The sequence below is a fragment of the Rosa rugosa genome, chromosome 6, assembly GCF_958449725.1.
Source record: "Rosa rugosa chromosome 6, drRosRugo1.1, whole genome shotgun sequence".
Taxonomy (NCBI): Eukaryota; Viridiplantae; Streptophyta; class Magnoliopsida; order Rosales; family Rosaceae; genus Rosa; species Rosa rugosa.
Window position 1 is genome coordinate 50,596,530 of NC_084825.1, and position 23,836 is coordinate 50,620,365.

A 23,836-nucleotide genomic window follows, 5' to 3' on the forward strand; every position below is an offset into this window, starting at 1 on the left:
TGAAATGATTAAAGAGGGCAGAGAATCTGTACTATGCAAGTGAACTTCTCCATAAGTGTAGAGAGAGAGAGAGGGGGAGAGAGCGAGCAAAACAAAAACAAGAAGATTTGCAAAGAGTCATATACACGATAGCGATCCAATCACTCTGTGACTGAAGGCTTTCAGAGTTAGCCATTGATTCGTCTGGTCCACATCTCCCTCCTTCTGAGCGAAAAATATACCTTCAATCTTTCTTACAGTCCTCCGCTCCCTCACACTACGCGGGAAGTCGTGGAACAACAACAAGGAAACACAAACACTAAAAGCACTGAGCACAAAAGCACTGCCGCAGTAGTACAATCATGATTCCTCCTCCTCCTCCCACCCTAATCATACCACATTGTACATAATACACTCTCTCTCACACGCTAAGCTGTCAATGTGACAAATCAAAATTTTGAGCTCTTAATTATGTGATTAATGGACTGAAGCGTCGCAGTCATGGCAGTTCCACAACCACGACTTTTTTCCCTCTCTTGCTTTACTCTCTCGCGTATTACTTTTAACTAACTGGGAGCTAGCTAAGCTATGAGCCCTATTCTTTCTTTTCGACTTTCCCTGTTGGAGGTTTCGCTGCAAACATTAACCATGAATTCAAACACCCTTGTGACTTCGTGAGTATGAACAATATAACAACCAAAAACCAAAGCTAGTTCTTCTGGTTCTGCTCTATGTCTTAACTTTCTCTTTAGCTTTCAAGTCTTAAATTTCTTCTGGGCCCATTTTGAGAGAGTATGGGTGAAACCAAAGGAGATAACCCCAATAAGCAGCAACAACAACCGCAACAAATTTCAGCCTCTCCAAATGACCCCCTTGAAGAAGCATCACCATTAACCGTAGTTGTGACCGGAGCTACTGCTCCCTTTAACATTCCGGCTCCATTATATGTTCCAATCAGTGGTGCAACATCTTCTTCATTACCCTTTGATCAACAACAATTTGAGGCGGTGAATCCCAAGAGACCTAGATACACCAGTACCGGCCAATGGAAGCTTCTACCATCTCCGTCTTCCCAACAGAAACAGACTCCTACCCAAACCCCGTCCCCGAACCCGAAAACCCATCCCCAATCACACACTACTACCGGAGCTTCTTCCTCGGATACAGCCTCATCCCCACCGCACTCTCCTCTCCCGTCTCTCTCCGCAACCTCAGGCCAAGACACAACCAAAACAGAAGGAGAAGAACAAAACCCATCTCTTCACCGCAGTCAATTCCGAAGAGGCAAGTATGTCAGCCCGGTTTGGAAGCCCCACGAGATGTTGTGGCTAGCCAAGGCTTGGAGGGCTGTTTATCAAAGCCAAGGCTCAGACGGGTCCGGTTCATCTTCAAGAACGGAACACCACTCAGATATCACTGGTCAACCCACCAGAGCCAAAACAAGGGCTGATAAGGACAAGGAAGTAGCCGAGTTTCTTCAGAAGAATGGGATCAACCGAGACGCGAAAACAGCCGGTACAAAATGGGATAACATGCTGGGTGAGTTTAGAAAAGTCTATGAGTGGGAAAGAGGAGCTGAGAGAGAACAAATTGGGAACAAGAGCTATTTTAGGCTTTCTCCTTACGAGAGGAAGCTTCACAGATTGCCTGCTTCTTTTGATGAAGAGGTATTTGATGAGCTCGCACAGTTTATGGGGTCCAGAATGAGGACTCCTCCGATCAGCAGAACCAGTGATAGCACACGGACTCAATCTCTTTATGTCACCACAAGTACTATTTTGCCGCAACCACCTTCTTTCAGAGACGACGACCTCCCTCTCTCAGGTATTTCATCAAACAATTAGAGAACATATGTATGTATATGTTTGCACGTAGAAAAAGAATGGGAATTTACTGTGGATGATGATATGATCTATGATATGTAGGTAGGGCAAGGCAGCTAATGATCATGAGCGGTGGTGGGGAAGTACCTTTTTACCCCAGTGGAAGATCGGGGAGCCTGTTAGGGTTTGATCATCTACCTCCCTATCATCACCAATCTTCACTAGACTACGCTGCAGGTGTTTCTTCATCGATTTCATCTTTGACGAAGGAGCTTCGTCGAATTGGGAAGATTAGGATGACATGGGAAGAATCCGTTAGTTTGTGGGCTGAAGAAGGTGAGCACCACCGTGGGAGGGTCAAGATTCAAGGCGGCTCCAGCTTCTTGAATGCGGACGAGCTCGCTTTCTTTGATGATTCCATGGTTGCTTGCACCATGGAAGCTTTTGAAGATGGCACTCTTAGAGGTTTCTCTGTTGACCGTTTTGTTTCTGGTCAACAAGTCAAGGTCTTTGGCAGACGAAAGCCATCCACCCCAGGTATGAAAACGACGACGTCCTGCTCTTTCATGTTCCCATGTTACAAATTTAATCTTGGTAGTTCTGACGTTGTACTGTTAGTTAAGGGACTTTTACTTTCATATTCAGATATTCTTATTTGACAATCAAATCTTGGTTAGTTCAACACCTAACATTGCGTTAATTAATGTCAAGGCTTCACAGAGAAGACCCTTCCCTTTGCCGAATCCTCTATAAGATGTAAGTGTTTTCAGAATTGGGAACTTGATTATAACTAGGGTTATTTTATGTTTAAAACGTGCATATAATTAATTACGACCTGGTTTAATCTTTTGCAGCAATGCCCCCATGGGAATTTCAAGACCCAAGTGAGTACTACATTACTTGTCTTCGAGTTCCACCCCCATCGCTTCCACGCTTATCCGAGCTTTCAAGCTACTTACTACAGCCACCTCCCGAGGAGCTCCGATTTCCACTCCGAAAAGACGTTTACCGGGACTTGCCACAGGGGAGAGAGACTTTCTTCACTGCATCAAATGATTCGCTAGATTGTAGAGCCATCACGTACGATATTGTAAGCCCCATTATTCGAAGCAACTATGGTCTTAGTGCTGCCACCAGTAGAGACTCCTTCATTGGCCTTTGGGATGACTGCATCAATAGGTTCGTGTCCAAGTTTTGTTGCGTCGACATGGTCTTCATTCGAAAGGCTACTTCTTCAATATCAATAACTGAAGCTTTGCAAGATCAATGGCCAAATGTGACAGGGTTCGTTAAAAACTATTGTTTGTGGAGAGGGGAGGAGATTGATCAAGTAAGAGACAGTCACATTCATCCTTCCAAATCATTAGCGGAGAAACTTCAATGGACATATAATGATCTTCCTTACATTTTCGGGTACTACTCTATAGGTGATGCGGTCACATTTTGTGCGTTAAGTAAAGGAGGACAAGATCGAATTATTGAGACTAATTTACACACGATTGATCTATCTTTGCCATCGGATAGACTCAAAGCCCTAGTCCTTTGTTACAGAGTTGCTGGGTTATTGCCATTGCTAGCCGATAGATGCTTCAACATAAACAGTGGGACTACTAGTACTAGCAATGGGGCCGCTGCAAGTTACAAGTTTATGTTCGGTCCTTATAGTGATTTTGAGAGGGTTGATTTGGGTAATGGAAATATTGTTGAGTTGACCCCAAATACAGTGACCAGATTTTTCTCCAACCAAAGGAAGTGGTCAGCGGTAAAAGAAATCTACGATTTCCTTGATCACAGAATACCCCATGCAGAGTACATTCACAGGTCCTCGGAGAAAGACTTGGCCTTGGTTTTCAAGCCAAGAGGGTGCAAGTTCAAGCCAAGAAACTGCGACGAGCTCGTGGAGGCGCTCAAGTACGTGACCAAAGCTCTGGTGGCGCTGCACGACTTGTCGTTCATGCACAGGGACATATGCTGGGACAAGGTGATGAGGAGCACGGAGAGGGACAACGAGTGGCTCCTTTGTGGGTTCGACGAGGCGGTTGGGGCACCACAGTTGAATCCGTACCAGGTTGCTGCGGCGGAGCGTGGCGAACACGCACCGGAGCTGGAGAGGGCGTTGCATGGGGTGAAAGTGGACGTGTGGGGTGTGGGTCATCTGGTGAGGACTTGTGGGTTGGCAGGTGTGCCAAAGATGCTGAGGGAGCTCCAGAATCGGTGTTTGGACCAAAACCCAGAGCTTAGGCCAACTGCAGCCGACTGCTACCACCACCTGCTTCAGCTGCAGTCGTCACTGTCAGTTGTCACCGCTATGATGTGACTACTGGGTTTTTACAGTTTTACAGGATTGGGTTGTGCATGGTATCACATGGCTCTCTATAAATGGCCACCCTTTATTTGTTTCTTGTTTGGGTTTTGTTTTTGTTGGTTTGCTAATTTGATACCTTAAAATGAAAATGAGAAGGGAGGATTTGTTGTCAAAGGGATTTATTGGTTTATGAGGAGAAGAATAGGCGGCGGCTACTGCAGGCTGGTTAAAAGTGACTACTGCTCTCAAATCAAAGTCAGGCAGAGAGAGTTCGGAAAATTTGAAAGCTTAGATGTCGGTTTTGATTGGAGCATACGTCTCTCTGCAAGTGTGCTTAGGGCAGGATAGGGGATGGGTTTGTTTGACATGGACAAGGGATTTTAAAGTCTTTTTAGCCCTGGATAAATTCACAATTCCTTTTTCTCTACCTCTCTCATTTATGATTTTTGGCTGCAATTTTTTAGTCTAATTTGTTGCCTGTTTCAATGACAATCAGCTTATCATGCTCAATTTTTTTTTTAATGAAGGCATAGCCAATATATATATATATATAATTTTTATTTTATTTTTTATTTTTTTATAAAAGATGATTAAAGGGTTTCACTCTTGCTCTCATGGTGACTCGAATCCATGACTTCGTACATAGGTAGTGGCATAGTCAATATATTGATCTCAAGTTAGAATGGTCATTACATATCCTTCTGCTGTCATTCGTTAGACAGACAAGAAGTTGTGGTGGTACCACAATGATATATAGGGATAGTTCACTCATTATACAACCAGTGCTCACTTAGAAAAAAACGAGCCTATCCGCTATAACACAACACATAGCAAAATAGGCACAAAAAAAAAAAAAAAAAACAGTACATAGCTCTCTAATAAAGTAGGAAATTGTTAGAAAGAAAAAAATCTATCTAAATAGCAGCCCAAATGGCCCAACGAACAGCCCAGACCCAATGAAGCCCAACAACAAACCCAACTATCCCTGCCTCAACCCTCCGTGCAGCTCTGTCACGAACACCAGACTACATCCGCTATCACCGCTGTCAGAAAAAGGCGCCCCACCGTCCTCCACCTTGATGCCACCAAACAGCGGAGCTCCACTGCTAAGGGCCTGGAAAAGCCTCGCCCACGCGCGTCTGACAACAAATCGAAAACCAACACACAGGACTTTACTTGCCACAGAGCATCAAAAACAGATTCAAGCCGAAACACCACTGTCAGGTCTCCGAGCATAGCCATCTTGGGAACCTAGCCTTAAGAACCATCATCACCCGTCCGGCAGCAGCCATAGGACAGCAGCGCGACCAAAGGTCAACACTGTTGCCAGCCACCACCGGACAAATCTGGATTGGGAACAGCGGAAGTCGACTAGGTATAGAAAGGGAGAGCCTTATCATGCTCATATTGAGTTTAAGTAGGGTGTGTAAATTGGCCATAATAGAGTAGGGTGAAGATATGTGATACCAATTTATTTTCAAGACGTGATTACAAAGATATTTTTTTCACCCGTTGAGAGATTTTTGCATTGAGAAATTTTAAATACACACCCCAAACTACTTAATACACATCCCTATTATTTTATATTTCAAATCAGATTTTATATGTAAGTTAAATGACCAAAATAGACATCTATGTATTAAAAGAAAAATAATAATAATAATCATATGTTCCTTATATTATTCTATAATTATAAACACAATGAATTTCTATACATGACATCTGAAAGATCTAGAGAAAATGTAAAACGAAGAAAGAAAAGTAGCTGATATTGATCTTAATTGTTCAAAGTACACACCGACAAGGCTTATATAGTAGCTAGGATAGAGAGAGAAGCTAGCCTACGTGGAGGACAGCTGTAGGCCAGTATGAAGACACTAATGCAACTAACTATAGTTAATTAACCGCTAATTAGAACAAACTAATTACCCTAATTAGCAGACTAATAACTAGAGAATTATTATAACCCTAACAGCATCCTCATTTAAAACAAGAATAAAGTTAGAAACCATCTAATTTAAATTTTCCTTAAATGAATTGTAATTAAATGGGGTGAGATACCATGTAATTCAGAATTACGAAATCAATAGCATTAAATGTTTTTAAAACATATCGCTTTACTCCAACTTTTTAGTTCTTTTTTTTTTATCTATAAGTGATTATTAGACAATTTATTATCTAATATAAAACATCACAGGTATAAAACTTTGTAATTGTTAATGTATTTGACCATCCAATGACAACTTCGTAGTTCCGCCATTGTGGAGAAACTACTTATACAATTTTGGTTGAATGTTCGATTCAAAATTTTATACTTGATCAAAAGGATGTTTAGTGGATGAGAACTCAAATAATATAAAACCTATTTCTAAGCATCTATTTGAACTTTGAAGGGAACAATAATGAATCCTTATCGATTTCCCAATAACTAACACAAGTAATTAATATGGTCAATTATATATACTAATCAAATGTTAAATAATAGTGTATTTCTTGGTTTTTAAGTTTAAGGATATTTTAAGTAATTTGGGTTGTGTATTTAGTAAAATGTTAGAATGAGAAATTAAATGATAGGTGTATTGAGTAAAGAGTGTGCATTAAGTAATTAGAGGTGTGTATTTAAAACTTCTCTTTTGCATTAAATTATATATACTAATCAAATGTTAAATAATAGTGTATTTCTTGGTTTTTAAGTTTAAGGATATTTTAGGTAATTTGGGTTGTGTATTTAGTAAAATGTTAGAATGAGAAATTAAATGATTGGTGTATTGAGTAAAGAGTGTGCATTAAGTAATTAGAGGTGTGTATTTAAAACTTCTCTTTTGCATTAAAGGATTTAATGATCTTACATATTTTTAACAAATTTTCCGAGTAAATAATTTTCAATTTTAAAATGTAGCTCGTTAGAAAGAGCATTGTAAAACACTTTCATAAGGTAAGAATTTTGATTACTTACACTTCCGTTCAAATTTTTATTAATTGTTTAATAGTGTCACCTTAAATTAAATCTAATAGTTGTACAATGCAAAGATCTTAAAATGATTATATGCACACACCACCGTCAATAATTCACCAAATTAGGGATGTAGCATACAAACGGTGAAATTAAATTATCTTTGAATTTGTCATTTCTTTCGCAAAATCGTGAAATTACCTAATTCATGTTATAAAGTGTTGGGTCACAATTTCGATATGCAATTGTGCCTCAAAACTATCCATAATTTCCATGTGCCAACAAAAATTATCACTACATACCACAATGCACGTAATTACTAGAAGGTTGGGTTAGTGTAGTGGGAAGTTCAAGTCCAGCTTAGTTACATTAAGGTATGGGCATCTAATTTTTCCAAAAAAAGACTAAACCAATTCATTTTGGGTTTTCAATTCTTGATAGTTTCCGAAGTGAAGACCAATTCTTATTATTCAAAACTTCCTGTCCCTTCAGTTGTATATTTGTACATTCATTCTAATTTTCTCTATAGGCGAAAGCCCTAGTTAAGGAGATGAACTTTTATCCTTGTGGGTTCAATAATTTCTAGCTTAATCCACTATTTTGTAGTTTGTAACCATCGCACTTGAAAGTAACTTTAACGCTAACATAAAATATACTAGAAACTGCTCACACCCGTGGGTGGTTAATTTTTGGAAAATAATATATATTTTTTAAATTATTTAAATAAATTTTATTTTTTTTATCGCTGACAATTAGATAGATATATAAAATTATCTAATATTTAATTTGAAGGTATAAAAGCAAAAAAAATAAAAAATAAATAGCTAACAAAACCTCTTTTCTCAGGGTTTTAATAATAGTATAGACAGCTAGTGAAATTTAGCTCCCTCTAAATTTCTCTTAGGATATTGTTTCTCAAAATCACCAAAAATAATTATCCTTTATTTTGTAATCTTGATGCATTCATACATAGACAATACTGCGCGCTGATGATAAAAGAGAGATTGAAATTTACACTCCTTATTTTACAATACACACTTCATATTTATTTTTTTGGTAACTTCAACTTTGTCTTTAGTAACTTAACTTTTGTATATTTATAAGAACTATAATTAAAAATAAAAAGAAAGAGTGTGGATTGTAAAATAGAGAGTGTGGATTTCACTCCTCTAAAAGAGAGATGCGATGAGTAGCATATATCAATCGCATCTATAGCCTGCCCCTCTCTTTACATACTTCGAAGAAACATATCCTCTCTTCTTTATCTCTCACCTATCCCTTCACTTCAAATTAAAATGAGTTTGTAGTCATTCTCCAGCCATCTTTGTAACTATCGAAAATTTCTGACACAGAGAATGAGTGGAAATCAACCCATGTTTCATTAGTGGGAGAACCTTTTAGCACTAAATGCTAGCAAAACTCTGCCTGCGGGCCAACTGTGTCTCCATTTCAGCTCCACTGCCCCAATATAAACCCAACACTTGTTACCATCTTCAAATTTCTACATACCATTGAATCTTTACACTCGCTGAAGTCTCATAGCATATACTATTCTACTGTGTGCTTTCTGACTCTTTTGCAACTAAATTTATTAGGCAATACTATGTTTGTCCAGTACAAGGCCTGAAGACTGTCTCCTTTTGGTGGAACATACACCTAAAGTTGCAAGTTTTATGTCGTAGAGCCTAAAAATATCTAGGTCACCAAATTTTTCCGCTTACCATAATCCAATAGGAATACCTTATTAATTGGGCAACGAGTTAAGAATCCGTTCTTAAGAAAATGATGGGGATAATTTCGGCCATCTATTTAACTTCGTTTGACAGGTTTGGCCCATAAGGCCAGCTTCGGTGAGGCCCAAAACCACTTTCATATTTAAAAAAGGAAGATACTTCACTGACCATACCTGGTTAGCTTTGGCTGATCATAACCACTAAGTGGGAGACACGTGTCCCCCTAAGCCAATTAAGCCTTCTACACGCGCTGATCCCGTCGGTGGCGCTGTGCTTCATGACGGGGATGGAGGTGGAGGAAGCAAGCATAGTACTGCTGCGAAGCAGGGTAGTACCACAGAGGAGGATTTGCCGTTGCCGGAGACGTGCCGTTACCGGAGACAAGTAAGGAGATATCTCGATCCACGGTGTAGACTTTGATTGAGAGGCTGGGTGCGGTGGTGGTGACTGGAAACCGGCGATAGGGAGTGGAGAAGGGGTTGAAGATTAACGAGGAGGAGGAATGAGGTTTGGGGATGGTCAGCTTGGTCGGGGTGAGCAGCCGATAGGGAATGGAGAAGAGAGAAGGAGAACAGGAGAGGAAGAAGGAGAACAGAAAGAGAGGGGCCCAAAAAAACACGTGTTGGATCATGAGTGACGTCAGGACGGGCTGCCCATGGCTGGTCAGCCAAGTATTGTCCTTTAAAAAAAAAAAAAAAAATTATGGACCAAGGAGGCTCGATTCTCAAGCTCATAAGAAAATGAGTACGTCCCTTAAAAAAAAAATGGTCTTTCTAAATGTACCAAACAAACCCAGCAAGTTTTTTACACCCAATAAAAAAATAAAATTTATAATTGTACTCATCAACTTTTCCAACAATACCCTTAGCAAAACTCACACCCAGCAAAAATCATACCCAGCAAATCTCACACCCAGCAAAACTTGGATTATCTCCGCATCAATTTTTGATGTTGATTGTTGCAGCAAATCTCACATCCGACTTTGTTTTCGGTTCACCTCCACACTTTCTACACCTGCGTACATCAGTGTATGGTTATTTGTTGACTATATATGTAATTGGAGGGGGTGGGGGGAGAAGAGAGAGAGAGAGAGGGAGAGACCTCTCAATGACGAAACAGCCTTCTTAACTTTTCTTTCACGGCCATCACAATCCATTTTGACTTTGATCTCAACTTTCTGGGAATTAATGGGAAGACAGAATCCATGTTTCAGTAAACAATTCCTCAGAGGATACTATCTACGGCATCTACACCTATTTTATTGATACATATATACAGATAGAGTGGAATTAAAGCAGAGGAAGAGAACTAGCACAAGGATGAAGTGTTTCATTTCATGATTCTACTATTGCCCAATTGGTATGTAATAATCATGATGAGTACCTGCATTGTTTTCCTCTTGGTCCTTGTTCTAGTGGGAGTGCAAAAGTTGGAAAGATAATTAAGAGCACCCATTAAGCAAAGAGTAGAGATGATTGACTGATAAACTCCAACTCTCAGAGATGGTATTTATATGACTAAATTACAAAGAGATTTGTTGGTTATTGGCTAGAATCTTAGAGTCAAATAGAATGCTCCATAAAGCATTGGCTAGAAAACAATGGTTAGAATCTTTAGTCTAATAAAATGCCCACAAAGCATCGGCTAATAAACACTGCTTTTGCTCTGGGTCTAATTTATTATACCTCAGTTTGGTTAGTGGGAATAATTGTAAGTTTGCTTTCTGTAAATTTATTTAGATTATAACCCAATTGTAGTAATGCGGAGATAATCCAAATTTTGTTGGGTGTGAGATTTGCTGGGTGTGAGTTTTGCTAAGGGTATTGTTGGAAAAGTTGTTAAGTACAATTATAAATTCTATTTTTTTATTGAATGTAAAAAACTTGTTGGGTCTACATAGAAATTTGCTGGGTACATTTAGAAAGACCAAAAAAAAAAAAAAAGAGTACGTCGGGGAAACAGAATGACTGAAGCCTGAAGACTGTGTGAAATTCATCAAGCATCTTAAGGAGCACATCCAGACTAATGTAACATTTTTCACATGCATATTTTGTCTGGATATAATGTTTTTATACTATATAACAGCCGAGGATTTAGTGCTTGATATGTGTCAACGACTAGATTATTTGAAGGTGATTTATTTCAGTATTTGCTCTACAACAATTATTATTCAAGTAGTAGCTAGATTCACGCTTGAGACCTATTTCAATATTGAAAAGACCAATTGTGAAGAAACCTAGTTTGTAGACAATTGTGAAAGGTTACTGTTGAGAGTATAAATCCCATATGGAAAAACTGGGACATTGCCTATGGATTTATAAGAGTTTGGGTCACTCCATCTATTGTCAATTAGTTTTGAATGCGAACCCCAAATTACTTTATCAGTTACTCTTTCATTTGGGTAGTAAGGAGTCAGATTAATTGCTAAAAGCCTCATGTTACCATTGTTATTCTACCACTAAAGCAAGACAAATAAATAGCTACATATACTATAGTCCATTTTGAATCGTTCCAAAAGAGTCATCTTCACTACAAGTGTCCAGAAACGAATTGAAATAGCAATATTATTTGAATTTCTCTGGAATGTCGGTTTTGTGGGAAAACTATATGCTTGTTATATATGGGTCGACACTTAGTGGCATATAGTTTCTTCAATTCTAAGTATCTCCGCTATGCATATATATCTTCCCCAAATGTCATTGTAAAACTTTGTTTGGACATGATGACCAATTCGAAGATTCTGTTTTGAACTCACCTTCTTCATCATCTCAATCAAATGAACTACGATTCTATATAAGAAGAATACATAAAGACTCATATAAACTGGTAAAAACCCTCTCGATTACCTTCAACTAAAATAAGTTGAACCATGTCAAAACCTAGTCAATTCAAACCCAACATCATCTCCAATCCAGATGGAACCTACACGCGCCTCTTAAAATTTCCAAGCACCGAGGCCGACTCTACCTCAGCCACTAACCATGTACTCTCCAAAGACATCCCTGTAAACCCTAAAACCCAAACCATGGTCCGACTCTTCCTCCCTCGGAATGTCCTTGGCTCAAAAACCAAACTCCCTCTCATATTTTACTACCACGGTGGTGCGTTTCTCTATTTCAGCGCAACTACAACTGTTTTCCATGAGTTTTGTTTCAACATGGCTTTGGAACTCCAAGCTATTGTTGTCTCCGTGGACTACCGTCTTGCCCCTGAACACCGCCTCCCGGCAGCCTACGAGGATGCCATAGATGCGTTGCACTGGATCAAGACCACAGAGGAAGAGTGGGTAAGAGAATTTGCTGATTTCTCAAGCTGTTTTTTAATGGGTACTAGTTCTGGTGGAAACCTAGCTTACCATGCTGGGCTTCTTGCTTGTGAAGTTAGAGATCACCTTGGCCCTTTGGAAATCAAAGGACTGATATTGCACCATCCCTTTTTTGGTGGATCCGAGAGGACCGGGTCGGAACTGAAGATGGAGCATGATCGAATTTTGCCACTACGGGCAAGCGATGGAGCGTGGAAATTGGCGTTGCCTATTGGTGCTGACCGTGATCATGAGTATTGCAATCCAGCGGTGGGCGATAGAGATGGTATTTGGGCTGCGATTCGGGCCATGGATTGTAGGGTCTTGGTTCTGGGTTGTTTTGGAGATCCGATGATTGAGCGACAGATGGGGTTGGCGAAAATGGTAGAGGAGAAGGGTGTACGAACGGTGACTCATTTTGGCTATGGTTGTCATGGTTTGGAAATAACTGACCCGTCCAAAGCTCCGGGTTTATTTGTCGACTTGAAAAATTTCATATACTAACTGTCAAAATTTTACTATGCACGTTTGACCGTTTGTATGTCATATAAAAAACTGAAAGAATATAACAATGCATGTATGTGAAAGACTGGTATGTATTCAACAAAAAATTAAGATTAAAAATATGTATGTGTTTAAGGATCGATACATATGGTTAAGACTTGAGGATTGAAATATTTTGATGAAAAGAACAACAAAAAAGTCATGATCTAGCGCTTTGCTAGGGTTTCGGTATCCTAGAGTTGACGCTAGTGAACGACCCTATTTTGGGGATGAGTGTATGTGAATATGTGATCTCATGTGGGACTTGTCGCTGCCTTTGGGGGTTGACCGTGATCACGAGTATTGCAATCCGATGGCGGGTGGCGATTCTAATGTATTTGATCAAGTGAAAGCACTTGGGTGGAGAGTTTTGGTGAGTGGCTCCGATGGAGACCCACTGATCGACGTCAGATTGAGCTGGTGAAGATGATGGAGGGGAAGGGTGTACAAGTGGTCAGTTTATTGAAGGAGGTTATCATGGGGCTCAAGATGTTGAACCCTCCAAAGCCAAGGCAGTGTTTTTGCTTGTAAAACATTTCATATTTCCTTAATTTGTAACTTTTGTTCTTTTCAATAATGCTATGATATCAAAAATAAAATACATATATTCTTCATGATGTATGAAGTTGTTATGATCATGCTTCTGGAACTATGGTATATCACGAGCTTCAAATGACACCCAAAGTAGAGTTACAAATTATAAAATTTCTTACTCGATTCATATAGCGTAGAGGACCAGGCAAAAGACTAAAGTTTGAGTCTTCATCACTCTTTGCCCATGCGTTCGGTTTAGAAAGATAATATATCATGAATACAGGCTTGTTACCATCAAACTTGAATTTTGGCAAGTTCTTATATTCACACAAGTGAGAATTATTCGTCTTGTTAAGAGCTTTAAAATCATAAATCACGAGACTAAAAAAAGGACACTGGAGAAGAAACTGCAAATGATAAAGTTCTTACTAGAATGATTGGCGTGCAGATAGGGCGAATGAAGCAATGCCAAATTAGGTTTCTTTATCCCATTTGTGAGTACTTGGACTACTCCCCTCAACACATGACTTTCCCAAGATCTCAAGGAAAACAGACATGCAAAGAATAAGGAGGGTATCTCTCCTAATTGCTCGGTGACTTAAAGCAAGGAAAAGAAGATCGCAGAATCATATCATGAAGAGAGATTCAAAGAAGTTAATTCACTGATCTTGAGATAGAGGTGTCTTTAATTCATATCATATTTGCATGATTCTAAATTGATATGCATTGATTGTACTTATGCTCAAAATCTCTATATGTATGCATATCCGATTACTTGTTCAAAACAGTTTTAAAAACCTTTCTATATTTATCTTATTTTGTAATTAAGATAAGATTTGATTGAGGGGAGTTTTGCTTCCCTATAAAAGGTTTTGAAAACTATTTTCAAGGTAGAGATTTTTCGTTGCAAAAATTGTGTCTATTTAATCACTAGTATTTGTGTTTCAATTGTTTTCTGAAAACTCTCATTATGTGTTTCATATGTTCACTTGCATAATCAATCATGCTCATAAATCATTCTCAAGATCAGTGATTCGATCGAGTGCAAGGAAGGATTGAAGATAGATTGTCTAGAAAGGTCTATTGATTTAGTTAGGAGTTAGAACAATTATAAATCAAGTTAGCATTTGTTGCTAAGTGAAAGTGTTTGTTATGAACAACACTACTTGTATATTGTAAACTCCTTTGATTCATATTGGATTGATTATTCGTGTTGGCTACATTAAAAGCCACGCAGTGAAGTTTCCTCAGTGGAGAGGTTTACACTGCGTTAGCAAATCTCGTATTGTGAATCGTATTTTCTCTAGATAAATTCATAGAAGTAAAACAATTCATCAACACTTGTTCCATCGAGTATTTTCACTTGGCATCAGAGCGGGTTCTAGAAATTTCTAGTGATCCCAGGAAAGATGTAACATTCACGGGATAGGGTTGCTGGTGGATCTATAAATAGTCCTCCATGGTTCGAAGGTGGATGTGAAAAATATACTCAGTGGAAGATATACATGAAATCATATCTCTATGCTCAAGATGAACATGTGTGGAATATTGTAGAAAATGGCTGGACCATACCTATGATAAAAGCAAAAGGAGAAAGCTCTTCCACTACCACTCCCAAACCAAGGAAGGACTGGACTGAGGAAGAAGTTCGTGATCTGCAAGCAGATTTCAAAGCTAAGAACAGCATTTTCACAGCCCTATCTGAACGGGAAAAACTGAGGATCAGTCACTGCGATACTGCCAAGCAGGCATAGAATCTTCTTCAGACTACATATGAAGGAAATAAAAAGGTACGTGCTAAGAAATTACAAGCACTGATTTTTGAGTTCGAAACTATGACCATGGGAGATGATGAAACCATTGATGATTTCCATGGTAGAATTCTTAAAATTTCCGGTCAGTGTCGTAGTTTGGGAGCACCTTTTGATGAAGATAAGATTGTCAAAAAGATTCTCATGGCCTTGCCAGAAAAATTCCATTCAAAAGTCACCAGTATTGAGGACTCGTTTGATATTGATGAGTACCCTCTTGATGAGCTCATCGGCAATCTCAAAACTTATGAGATGAGGTTGAAACCTGAGAAGAAGAATAAGGGTGTAGCCTTCAAGGCAGTAAAAGGAGTTGAAGAGGAAGAAGAAACACTAGATCTTGCTCTACTGACAAAGGAATTCAAAAGATTTCTCAAAAGCAAGAACTCCTCTAGAAATCCAAATGCTTCTAGGAAAAACATCTATGGCGGAAGTAGTACCAGCAGTGACTACAATGGCAAGAGTGGAAAAGGAAGCTTCAAAGGAACTCACTCTGGAAAACCTAAATGCTATGAGTGTGGTGGCTATGGCCATATCTCTACTGACTGTGGAAATAGGATGTCACGCCCCGAATTTTGAATAACAAATTCAAATCCGAAACATGAATTAATACAACTCACAAAAATACAACCTGAATTTTTTTCTCAAAACAACCACACCTCACATCGCTCGATATTACATAAACCAAATCTCAAATTTGTTTATTACAGCACACTCTCACCAAATTATATTGTAAGGCTCAAATGAGCATAACTCACCTCACAATTACAATTGCTGTAAAACTAAAACAAATTCTCTAACCCGCACGATCACCGTCCTGATTCTCCTGACCTGTAGGATTACCCGCTACACAATTTGAATAGTGTACCGGGATTGCAACAACACAAACCCGGTAAGCTTTTGACAGCCCGTATGAGTAAACAAGGAATTGCACGATTTTAAAGTAACAATTCAATTTCAGTATCTCTTAGCATAATAATTGAAGTGCACAACGTCACTTCAAGCATCAATCAACACACGTCTCATCATGACTACACAAAAACAAACAACTGTTTACTCAATATATACTCACAGGCTTATGATTTATTTATATAAATCATCCCATGCAGTATATTATACTTACAGGCTTATGATTAATTATATTAATCACCCCATTCAGTATATCATACTTACAGGCTTATGATTAAATATATTAATCACCCCATTCAGTACGTATATCATACTTACAGGCTTATGATTAAATATATTAATCATCTCATACCGTATATTATACTCACGTCTCAACATGACTACGCAAAAACAAACAACTATTTACTCAATATATACTCACAGGCTTATGATTTATTTATATAAATCATCCCATGCAGTATATTATACTTACAGGCTTATGATTAATTATATTAATCACCCCATTCAGTATATCATACTTACAGGCTTATGATTAAATATATTAATCACCCCATTCAGTACGTATATCATACTTACAGGCTTATGATTAAATATATTAATCACCCCATTCAGTATGATGGCAGACAGACTAGAGCTCTAACTGAATCGTAGAGTGTCACCTTGGCCAAGGTTCACCCTTACGAAAATATTTGCCTCAAATCACTCGACTCCTCATTTAACTCATCTCAACGACTCAACTATAGCACTTTACTCAATTACTCTTTATCACACTCAACTCAACCTATGAGATAAATTATATCTTCTAGAGAGTAATGCTCGAATTGTAAATCAATCGCATCAATTCCACACTTCACCAAATACCACACATCCAATATATATTCCACGTAAATATATATATACGTAGTCACCCACACAAGAATGACCACTAATACCAACTATAGTTCAAATGCATTTAAAAATCGATAAATTCATTTTTATACTTTAAATACATTTTACTTACCTATGGACCGTAGTCGATCAAGTCCATATAATTTAAAACAAATATTGATTTTCTTAAAACAGTTTTCACAAAATCACTATAGAATTCAATCACTGAATTTCGGTTCGTAAATGAACCATGTGCGATTTTACTCACCTCGATATTCCCGCTGCGTCTTCAATTCAACACAATACACACCGAAATCGCTCACCCAAGGGAGACCGTCAATCACCTAATCACACATGACCTTAACTTAGCCAATAACTCAAAAACATATTCAAACGACAATCCAACGGTCGGATCGAAATTAAATGATGATCCAACGGTCGGATCCTCACGGATCGCCCTTAGGATCACCCTCCAAAAATCATCACGAAGATCCAACGGTCGGATCTTTCTGAATCGTCCTTACTAACATCTTCACAAATTTATACGAAAATCCGACGGACGGATTCTCACGAATCGCCTCCCTAATCACTGTTTTGCATTTATACGAAGATCCAACGGTCGGATCTTCGCCCATGACCACACAAAGCCACTGGGACAGTCATAAGATCAACATATCAAAACTATAATTCCATCGGGCGGTCCGATCTTCACAGATCACAAATTGAACGATCGAAATCGTAAAATTCATAACTTAAACATACGATCTCTAAAAATTATGAATTATATCTGCAAACGATCGTATCGACACGTAGAACACAAAAATGGACAGAAACTGTCCTTAAGGTGGCCGGAGGTCGCCGGAAACCACCATCACAGTGGCGGCGCCGCCACCCATCCAAAGTCAAAATTTGACAAAACTCCCAACATCAAAGTCCTTCATCTCAACTCCAATTTCACTTTTCATAACTACACCAAAGTCAGATTATAAGCCAAAAGAGTCGAATTTTACCTCACAACATTTTCAGATCGGATGAACCCTAGTTTCCAAATCGTGCGAATTCGATCACCACAGCTCGATTTGATGCAACCCACCTTAGGATAAATGATCTACATCCTCAGGAGTGCAGAATCCCTTCAAGAAAAATGGCAAAAGGTGACCGGAGGAGGGAGAACAATAATGGCGAAGTGAGGCGATTTCCAACTCGGCTGCACCATGTTCTTCGACTTGCAGAGACCACCACGATGGTTATTTCCCATCGATGTCTTCTTGAAAGTTTTAAAGGACTTCAGGGCGAACGAATTTGCTTTTGGAAGCAAGTCGATTAGAGGTCTGTGGAGGGAGATATGGCCGGACAAAGGAGAGCCCAGAAAACGGTGGGGGAAGAGCGATTTTGTCGTTGGCAGTCCCACTTCTCGGTCTCGATTCTTCTTCTCCAGCTCGTTTCAAGTTCGATTGGTTGCCCAGACTTCATGTATAGACCAAGGCGAGCAAAAGCCCTCCAAGAACTCGGCCAAAGGTGGCCGGAGTTGGGAGAACGATGGAGGCGAAAGGAGGAGGCGCGGCTGGGCTCGGGAGAGAACTGGGGAGGGATTTCTGGAATTCTGGAAATTCTGTCCTTGTTTGCAATTTCCGGAAATAGAAATGTATTTATACCAAAATGGAAATATCTTCAAAAATCCATAACTAATTCACACGAACTCCGATTTTCGCGTACTACATATGCACGAGTTCGTATCGACGAGCTCTACGACTTTCATGAAGGACATTTTCCCAAATTCCGTAAGCATAAAAAGTCAACTTTTCACGAGCCCCTAACTTATGTTCGTTTTCGAATAAAACTTGTTTGAACTAATTCCACAACTTCTCCAAGCTTCGTACTCGCTCCTACTATCGTGAAATCATTTCTAAAAATCCATGGAATTTAATTTGGATTTTTTTCGGGGTATTACAGTTTCGGTGCAAACCAAAGCCGAGCATTGCTAGGGCTTGGTGTCTTAGAGTAGCATTTTTATTTATTTTATTTTCTTTATTTTTCTTTTGTTTGCTTAGTGACTTTAGTTCCGACTACCCAAGGATTGTGGGTTAGCCACTAATCCCCGTGGTACGATAAACTTTGGGCATAATATTTCCATATCTTGACAATGATACGTACGCTTGCGTAAATGTGTATCCAAGTCAAGAATCAACCAGTGGTGATCGCTTTTCTGAAGTTATAGCTGAATCTACAGTATTGAGTACTCTAATACCCAGAAATCAATCAGATCTGTCCGTTTTTTTTGTTGTGGCCTGCATCTTGTCTTGTGCTTTTGAGTGGGTATGCATATTATCTCCCTTGTTAGTTTAATTTTGTTAGTTTTTGGAATTAATTTTGTTTATTTTGGAGTTGTGGGATTCATGAAAGTTTCTTTCTAAAATATGCTATTAGAGAATCAACCAGTAGTGATAGCTTTTCTGAAGTTATAGCTGAATTTGCAGTATTGAGTAGAACAAGGCAAGAAAAGCATCGCCTTAGAGTCACATTGAAATTGATTGAGTGAAGTATCCAGTAGAGAATGTCCGAAAAAGAAAGAAGATAGATTTTATGGACTTATAGACTCTGAGTGCATTTTGTATTTCCAGTATTTCAGAATCTAATTTACATCTCTGTCAAGCTGTGGTAATGTTGTCAAGTATTAGACTTGTGGTACATAAGGTTACAAAAAAATTGTGAAACATTTGAGATGGGAAGTAGAAGAAGAAAAGTCAGTCGCTGAAAAGATAGATATGTTCCTGTGAAGACGTGTGAGAGGTAGGTAACCTTGGTGAGGAAATTACTGTGAGAGATACCTCAAACCATAATGTAAGCATCCTTTAATAAATAGACTGAAAGAAGTGTCTCCCTGCTCAATATAAACTTGTGTCATGTTAGTTCAGTTATGCTTAGTGTTTGTATTAGCCTGATTAGTTCAAATGTGCCTGCTACTGTGCTAGAGTCTGGTTGTTTTCATTTCTTGAAATGTTTACCTAAACTCAAGTGAACAAGAATTTGATACATTTAGTTCATGCTTGAATTGCTAAATTGGATAATTCTGTATGAAGTTAAATTGGTATTCAATAAAACTACATATTTCTGACTTCTTCTTTTTTCAACTTTCTGTCATTAGGCTTCTCACTCCCCCAGAAACTCCACTTTTCCCTTCATCAGATGGAAGTGAATCTCAACCAATCTTAGCTGCTGCAAGAAGCAGTGCTTTAAATAGATCAACTTCCTCAGCCAAGCCTTCAAGGGTATGTCTTTCTGAATTGACTTTATCCATGTTCCATGTCAGTTTCGGGTTAGATATTAGATAGACTTCTTTAAATGAACAATATTTTATGTTGTATAGTTTAGAAAATGTACTTAATTATTTTCTCGTCTTATGTCATGAAAGTGTTGACGTAATGAAAATTGCATGGAAGTAATTATAGTTCTTAATCATCTGACATGGTTCTACTGCATTGAACGAAATTTGGGATCTAGTACTGATATACATGGTTTTGTCATAGTTTGATGTTTGCAGTTACATACTGTTGGCTTAATTCATACTCTTGTTGTTTAAAATCACAGTGCTGTTGCGTGGTGCGGGAAGCTAAATGCCATAGCTTGTGCCTCAGAAACTTGTGCAAGAATTCCAAGGTCAGTATTGTTTGTCACTCATCACCCTGTAAAGCTATTGTCTCACTACCTGTCGCAGGATATGTTGGATTTCTTTTATTATGAGATTATGAGATATGTGTGATTACTGGAAGCTACAATTTTGTTTTATTGTTTGCTTATGAGTTTTAATTGGATATGAGAGAGAACTATTCAAGGAAAAGGGAGGTTTTCTCTTAGAAGATTTAAGAATCGTAACCAACTTTTTAAGATTAGAGAATTATCTTCATATTCTTCGAAATTAAAGTTATCTTAGGTATATTTCTGGTTTCCCCTGCACTTTATCTTGCTTTAGAGTCCTATATTTATCTGACTATGTGATTGTGTCATGCAGATGCGGTTCATGATGTGTCTCAGCATATGGAAGAGGTGAGCCATGATATTTTTATAGGAACTGAGCTACCAGAAACCAATCACATGGGCTTCTTTGCCATTAACTTTTTTGAGACATATTGTGCTCAGAGCATTAGAACCAAATGATAGATAATTGAATGTAATTTGAATTATGCTAATTTCATTATGCAGGATGGTCTGGTAATTTGTTTGGGTTGTTTTTCTCAAATTCCTTTTAGATTAATAGGCATGGCTTAATTATTGTTGTACCTATAGCTTTGTAGTTGCTTCTACATTTGCAAGGCAAAAATTATTTCTGGAAAGAAGTTTCTGAAGAAAACTGTATGTATTTTTTTTTCTTTGTCTTTTAAGACTCTGATATCTAGGTAGCTTACTCTACTGCTGGGAAAAAGATGATGTAGGCCATCATTATTATTATATTTTTTTTAATTTTTACTGCCAATAAACCTTGCCTTAAGAATAAGGATGACTGAGATAAGCTCTTTAAAAGTTTTGCCTTTTCTTGGATTTCTTTTTCATGCAACTCATGTATTATTGTTACTGGTCTCCAGCTTTTTGGTCTCTAATGCCTCCTGATCAAGGTAGAATATATGCCCCAGTTGAGCTTTCGTCTTCTTTGTCATTCAGGTCAGTTCACGTCACTATATTTGAACTGCGTTTATCTTGCTTATAGTACAGCTGCTGTATGTACGATGCCTTTTATATTTCTCAATTGTACTTATGTAATCTCTTATGTTAGATATCTTACCTGTCAGATTGTCAAACTAGCTAGTTAATTATGTGTTCAATCTAAAGATTGTCTACTTATGTATATTCCAAGTTCGAAAACATATCTTTTTTCTTGTCTGGACATTATTCCGCCATGTTAAAAGAAAAACCTTAGTTATGACTCTTCATCATATCTTAGTGTTTTTGATTTTGATGAAGAGTTCCATACATGACTTTGCCTAAATTATTTTTTATTGTTTTTGGTTACAGGTTCTTTGCATTATAATCTCTTTGTGTTCGATCTGTGGCATTTGTCTTCCTCTTACCATAAGCTCTATCTACTGTGTTTTGATTCCAGGTAAGGCTCCTATTTTCGTTATATTGTTGTCAATGAAAATATTTGGTTGTAAATGTGGTGGAAAGTTGTGCCCTTGATCTTTCTCTGTTGCATTTTGTTTTAATTGGTATGTTAGGTTCTGATATAAAATCTATGACAGGAATTCTATAATTCTTATTATTTTTATTACTTAATGTCTTCTCCAAAGTAATGAGGCTCCCTTATTGTGCATGTGTTTTATGAATTTGTATATACCTGTGCACATTGGATTAATTAGATGTTAATCTAATATACATACTGTATCATTATGTGATAGGTTCCTGTGGCCATGAAATTAGAAGGGAGTCCATAGGAGAAGGAGTTCATTCAGATTCAACTATTGATCAAGAAATTGAGCACACTCCAGTACTCACCAAGCCCTCTAGTTAATGATAAATAGTATTGTGGTCAAGTCTGCTTTTGAACAATGTTAAGTTTGGGAATGTTTCTTCCAGAGTTTCAGTTATCTAGTATGGTAGATTCTTATAATTATGAAAGACTATGTGGTTTGTTTGGTTAATTTCAATTTGTACTTGGTAATGAATATAACTTGGCACATATCGATCAGTTGTGAGATAGCTATGAATGAAAGGATTATTTTGGTGCTTTATATTGTTTTACTATATCTTTTGATTGTGTGTAAAATGGCAGAAAAAATTGGGTGGCCAATTGGTTGTCGCTAAAGCTTCATATGGAAAATACTTGGGGTGGCGACGGCAATGACGCCGTCGCAATTATGGAGGGAAAATCAATTTCCCGGTTATTTCTAATAAAATGTGGAGGGAAAATTTCATTAAAAAAAAAAACATAGTTTATTACAAGCGATGGCATCTGCTGTAGCAAATAGGTTACTTGCGACGGCGTTTTCAGTCGCTACATGTCGTCGCCAAATAAGCGACCAAATCATTGCTACGCTCGTTGCCGTCGCTAAATACGGTTGCGATGACATTTTGCCGTAGCCATGAGCAGTGGCGACGCCACCAACGACAACGACGTAATTGCCGTCGCCTAGCCGTTGCCATTGGTCTTTTGCGACGGCAAACAGACTTTCCGCAACGGCACAAAGCCGTGGCCAAATGAATTTTTTTTTGAAGTGTCCAGTTCTGCTACTACACTTGTACTCGTGTTCTGCTACTGCACTCATCATCATCTCATCCTGCTACTGCACTCATACTCGTCTAGTTCTGCAACTGCACTTGTACTTGTGTTCTGCTACTGCACTCGTCATCGACTAATCCTGCTATTGCACTCGTCCAATCCTTCTACTGCACTCGCTGCACTCATACTCGTCTAGTTCTGCTACTGCACTTGTACTTGTGTTCTGCTACTGCACTCGTCATCGACTAATCCTGCTACTGCACTCGTCCAATCCTGCTACTGCACTCGCCGCGCTGCACTCATACTCGTCCAGTTCTGCTACTCATGTTCTGCCATTGCACTCGTCATCGTCTAATCCTGCTACTGCACTCGTACTCATCCAGTTCTGCTACTCGTGTTCTGCTACTGCACTTGTCATCGTCTAATCCTGCTACTGCACTCATACTCATCAAGTTCTGCTACTGCACTTGTACTCGTGTTCTGTTACTGCACTCGTCATCGCTTAATCCAGCTACTGCACCCCCATCAGTACATCTAGACAAGGAAAATGAGTAAATAACACTCATATAGATAGTAATAATGATACCTTTGTCATCTCTCCCCCAGGTCAGTATCAAAATGCTCAGTAAAAGAACGCAGCAGTTGTTATACTAATCAAGAGTACCTATTCAAATCACAATCCAAATTGAACAGAAATGTAGGTAAGTGAGGATCCCAATACAACAATCATCCCAAACACGAAATAGAGAATTCCCAATTAGGAAAAAGCAGTTCTCATCATCCAAAGTACACAAACACCATTCCTACAACTCTACAAGATCATATGATCATCTAACCTTATACCGAATAACAATTTAATACAACAAT

The 23,836-nt window shown here is 38.5% G+C and overlaps 2 protein-coding genes and 2 long non-coding RNA genes across 4 annotated transcripts; 3 read left to right on the top strand and 1 right to left on the bottom strand.

The window, feature by feature from the left end:
* The first annotated feature begins 336 nt into the window (after nt 1–336).
* On the top strand, nt 337–4,522 carry LOC133717319 (uncharacterized). The gene is made up of 4 exons (XM_062144009.1): nt 337–1,803; nt 1,905–2,339; nt 2,514–2,558; nt 2,657–4,522. The coding sequence occupies exons 1-4, from the start codon at nt 774–776 to the stop codon at nt 4,117–4,119; spliced, it is 2,973 nt and encodes a 990-aa protein (XP_061999993.1). The 5' UTR covers nt 337–773; the 3' UTR covers nt 4,120–4,522.
* Nucleotides 4,523–11,489: 6,967 nt separating this feature from the next.
* Nucleotides 11,490–13,166, top strand: LOC133717642 (carboxylesterase 1-like). The gene has a single exon (XM_062144350.1). The coding sequence runs from the start codon at nt 11,663–11,665 to the stop codon at nt 12,599–12,601; it is 939 nt and encodes a 312-aa protein (XP_062000334.1). The 5' UTR covers nt 11,490–11,662; the 3' UTR covers nt 12,602–13,166.
* A 2,415-nt stretch (nt 13,167–15,581) lies between these two features.
* On the bottom strand, nt 15,582–18,425 carry LOC133718492 (uncharacterized). Its single transcript, XR_009850330.1, has 3 exons — nt 17,769–18,425; nt 17,027–17,102; nt 15,582–15,828 (listed from the first exon to the last, which is right to left on the bottom strand). It is a non-coding gene; the product is annotated as an uncharacterized LOC133718492 (long non-coding RNA).
* Nucleotides 18,426–18,938: 513 nt separating this feature from the next.
* Nucleotides 18,939–21,855, top strand: LOC133713607 (uncharacterized). The gene is made up of 5 exons (XR_009848149.1): nt 18,939–19,074; nt 19,904–20,027; nt 20,347–20,415; nt 20,768–20,802; nt 21,766–21,855. It is a non-coding gene; the product is annotated as an uncharacterized LOC133713607 (long non-coding RNA).
* Nucleotides 21,856–23,836: the final 1,981 nt, after the last annotated feature.

Coding starts and splice junctions, on each gene's coding strand:
- LOC133717319 (XM_062144009.1), top strand. CDS start 774: ATGGGTGAAACCAAAGGAGATAACCCCAATAAGCAGCAACAACAACCG. Junction 1,804..1,904: donor CGACGACCTCCCTCTCTCAG/GTATTTCATCAA, acceptor TATGATATGTAG/GTAGGGCAAGGCAGCTAATG. Junction 2,340..2,513: donor ACGAAAGCCATCCACCCCAG/GTATGAAAACGA, acceptor ATTAATGTCAAG/GCTTCACAGAGAAGACCCTT.
- LOC133717642 (XM_062144350.1), top strand. CDS start 11,663: ATGTCAAAACCTAGTCAATTCAAACCCAACATCATCTCCAATCCAGAT.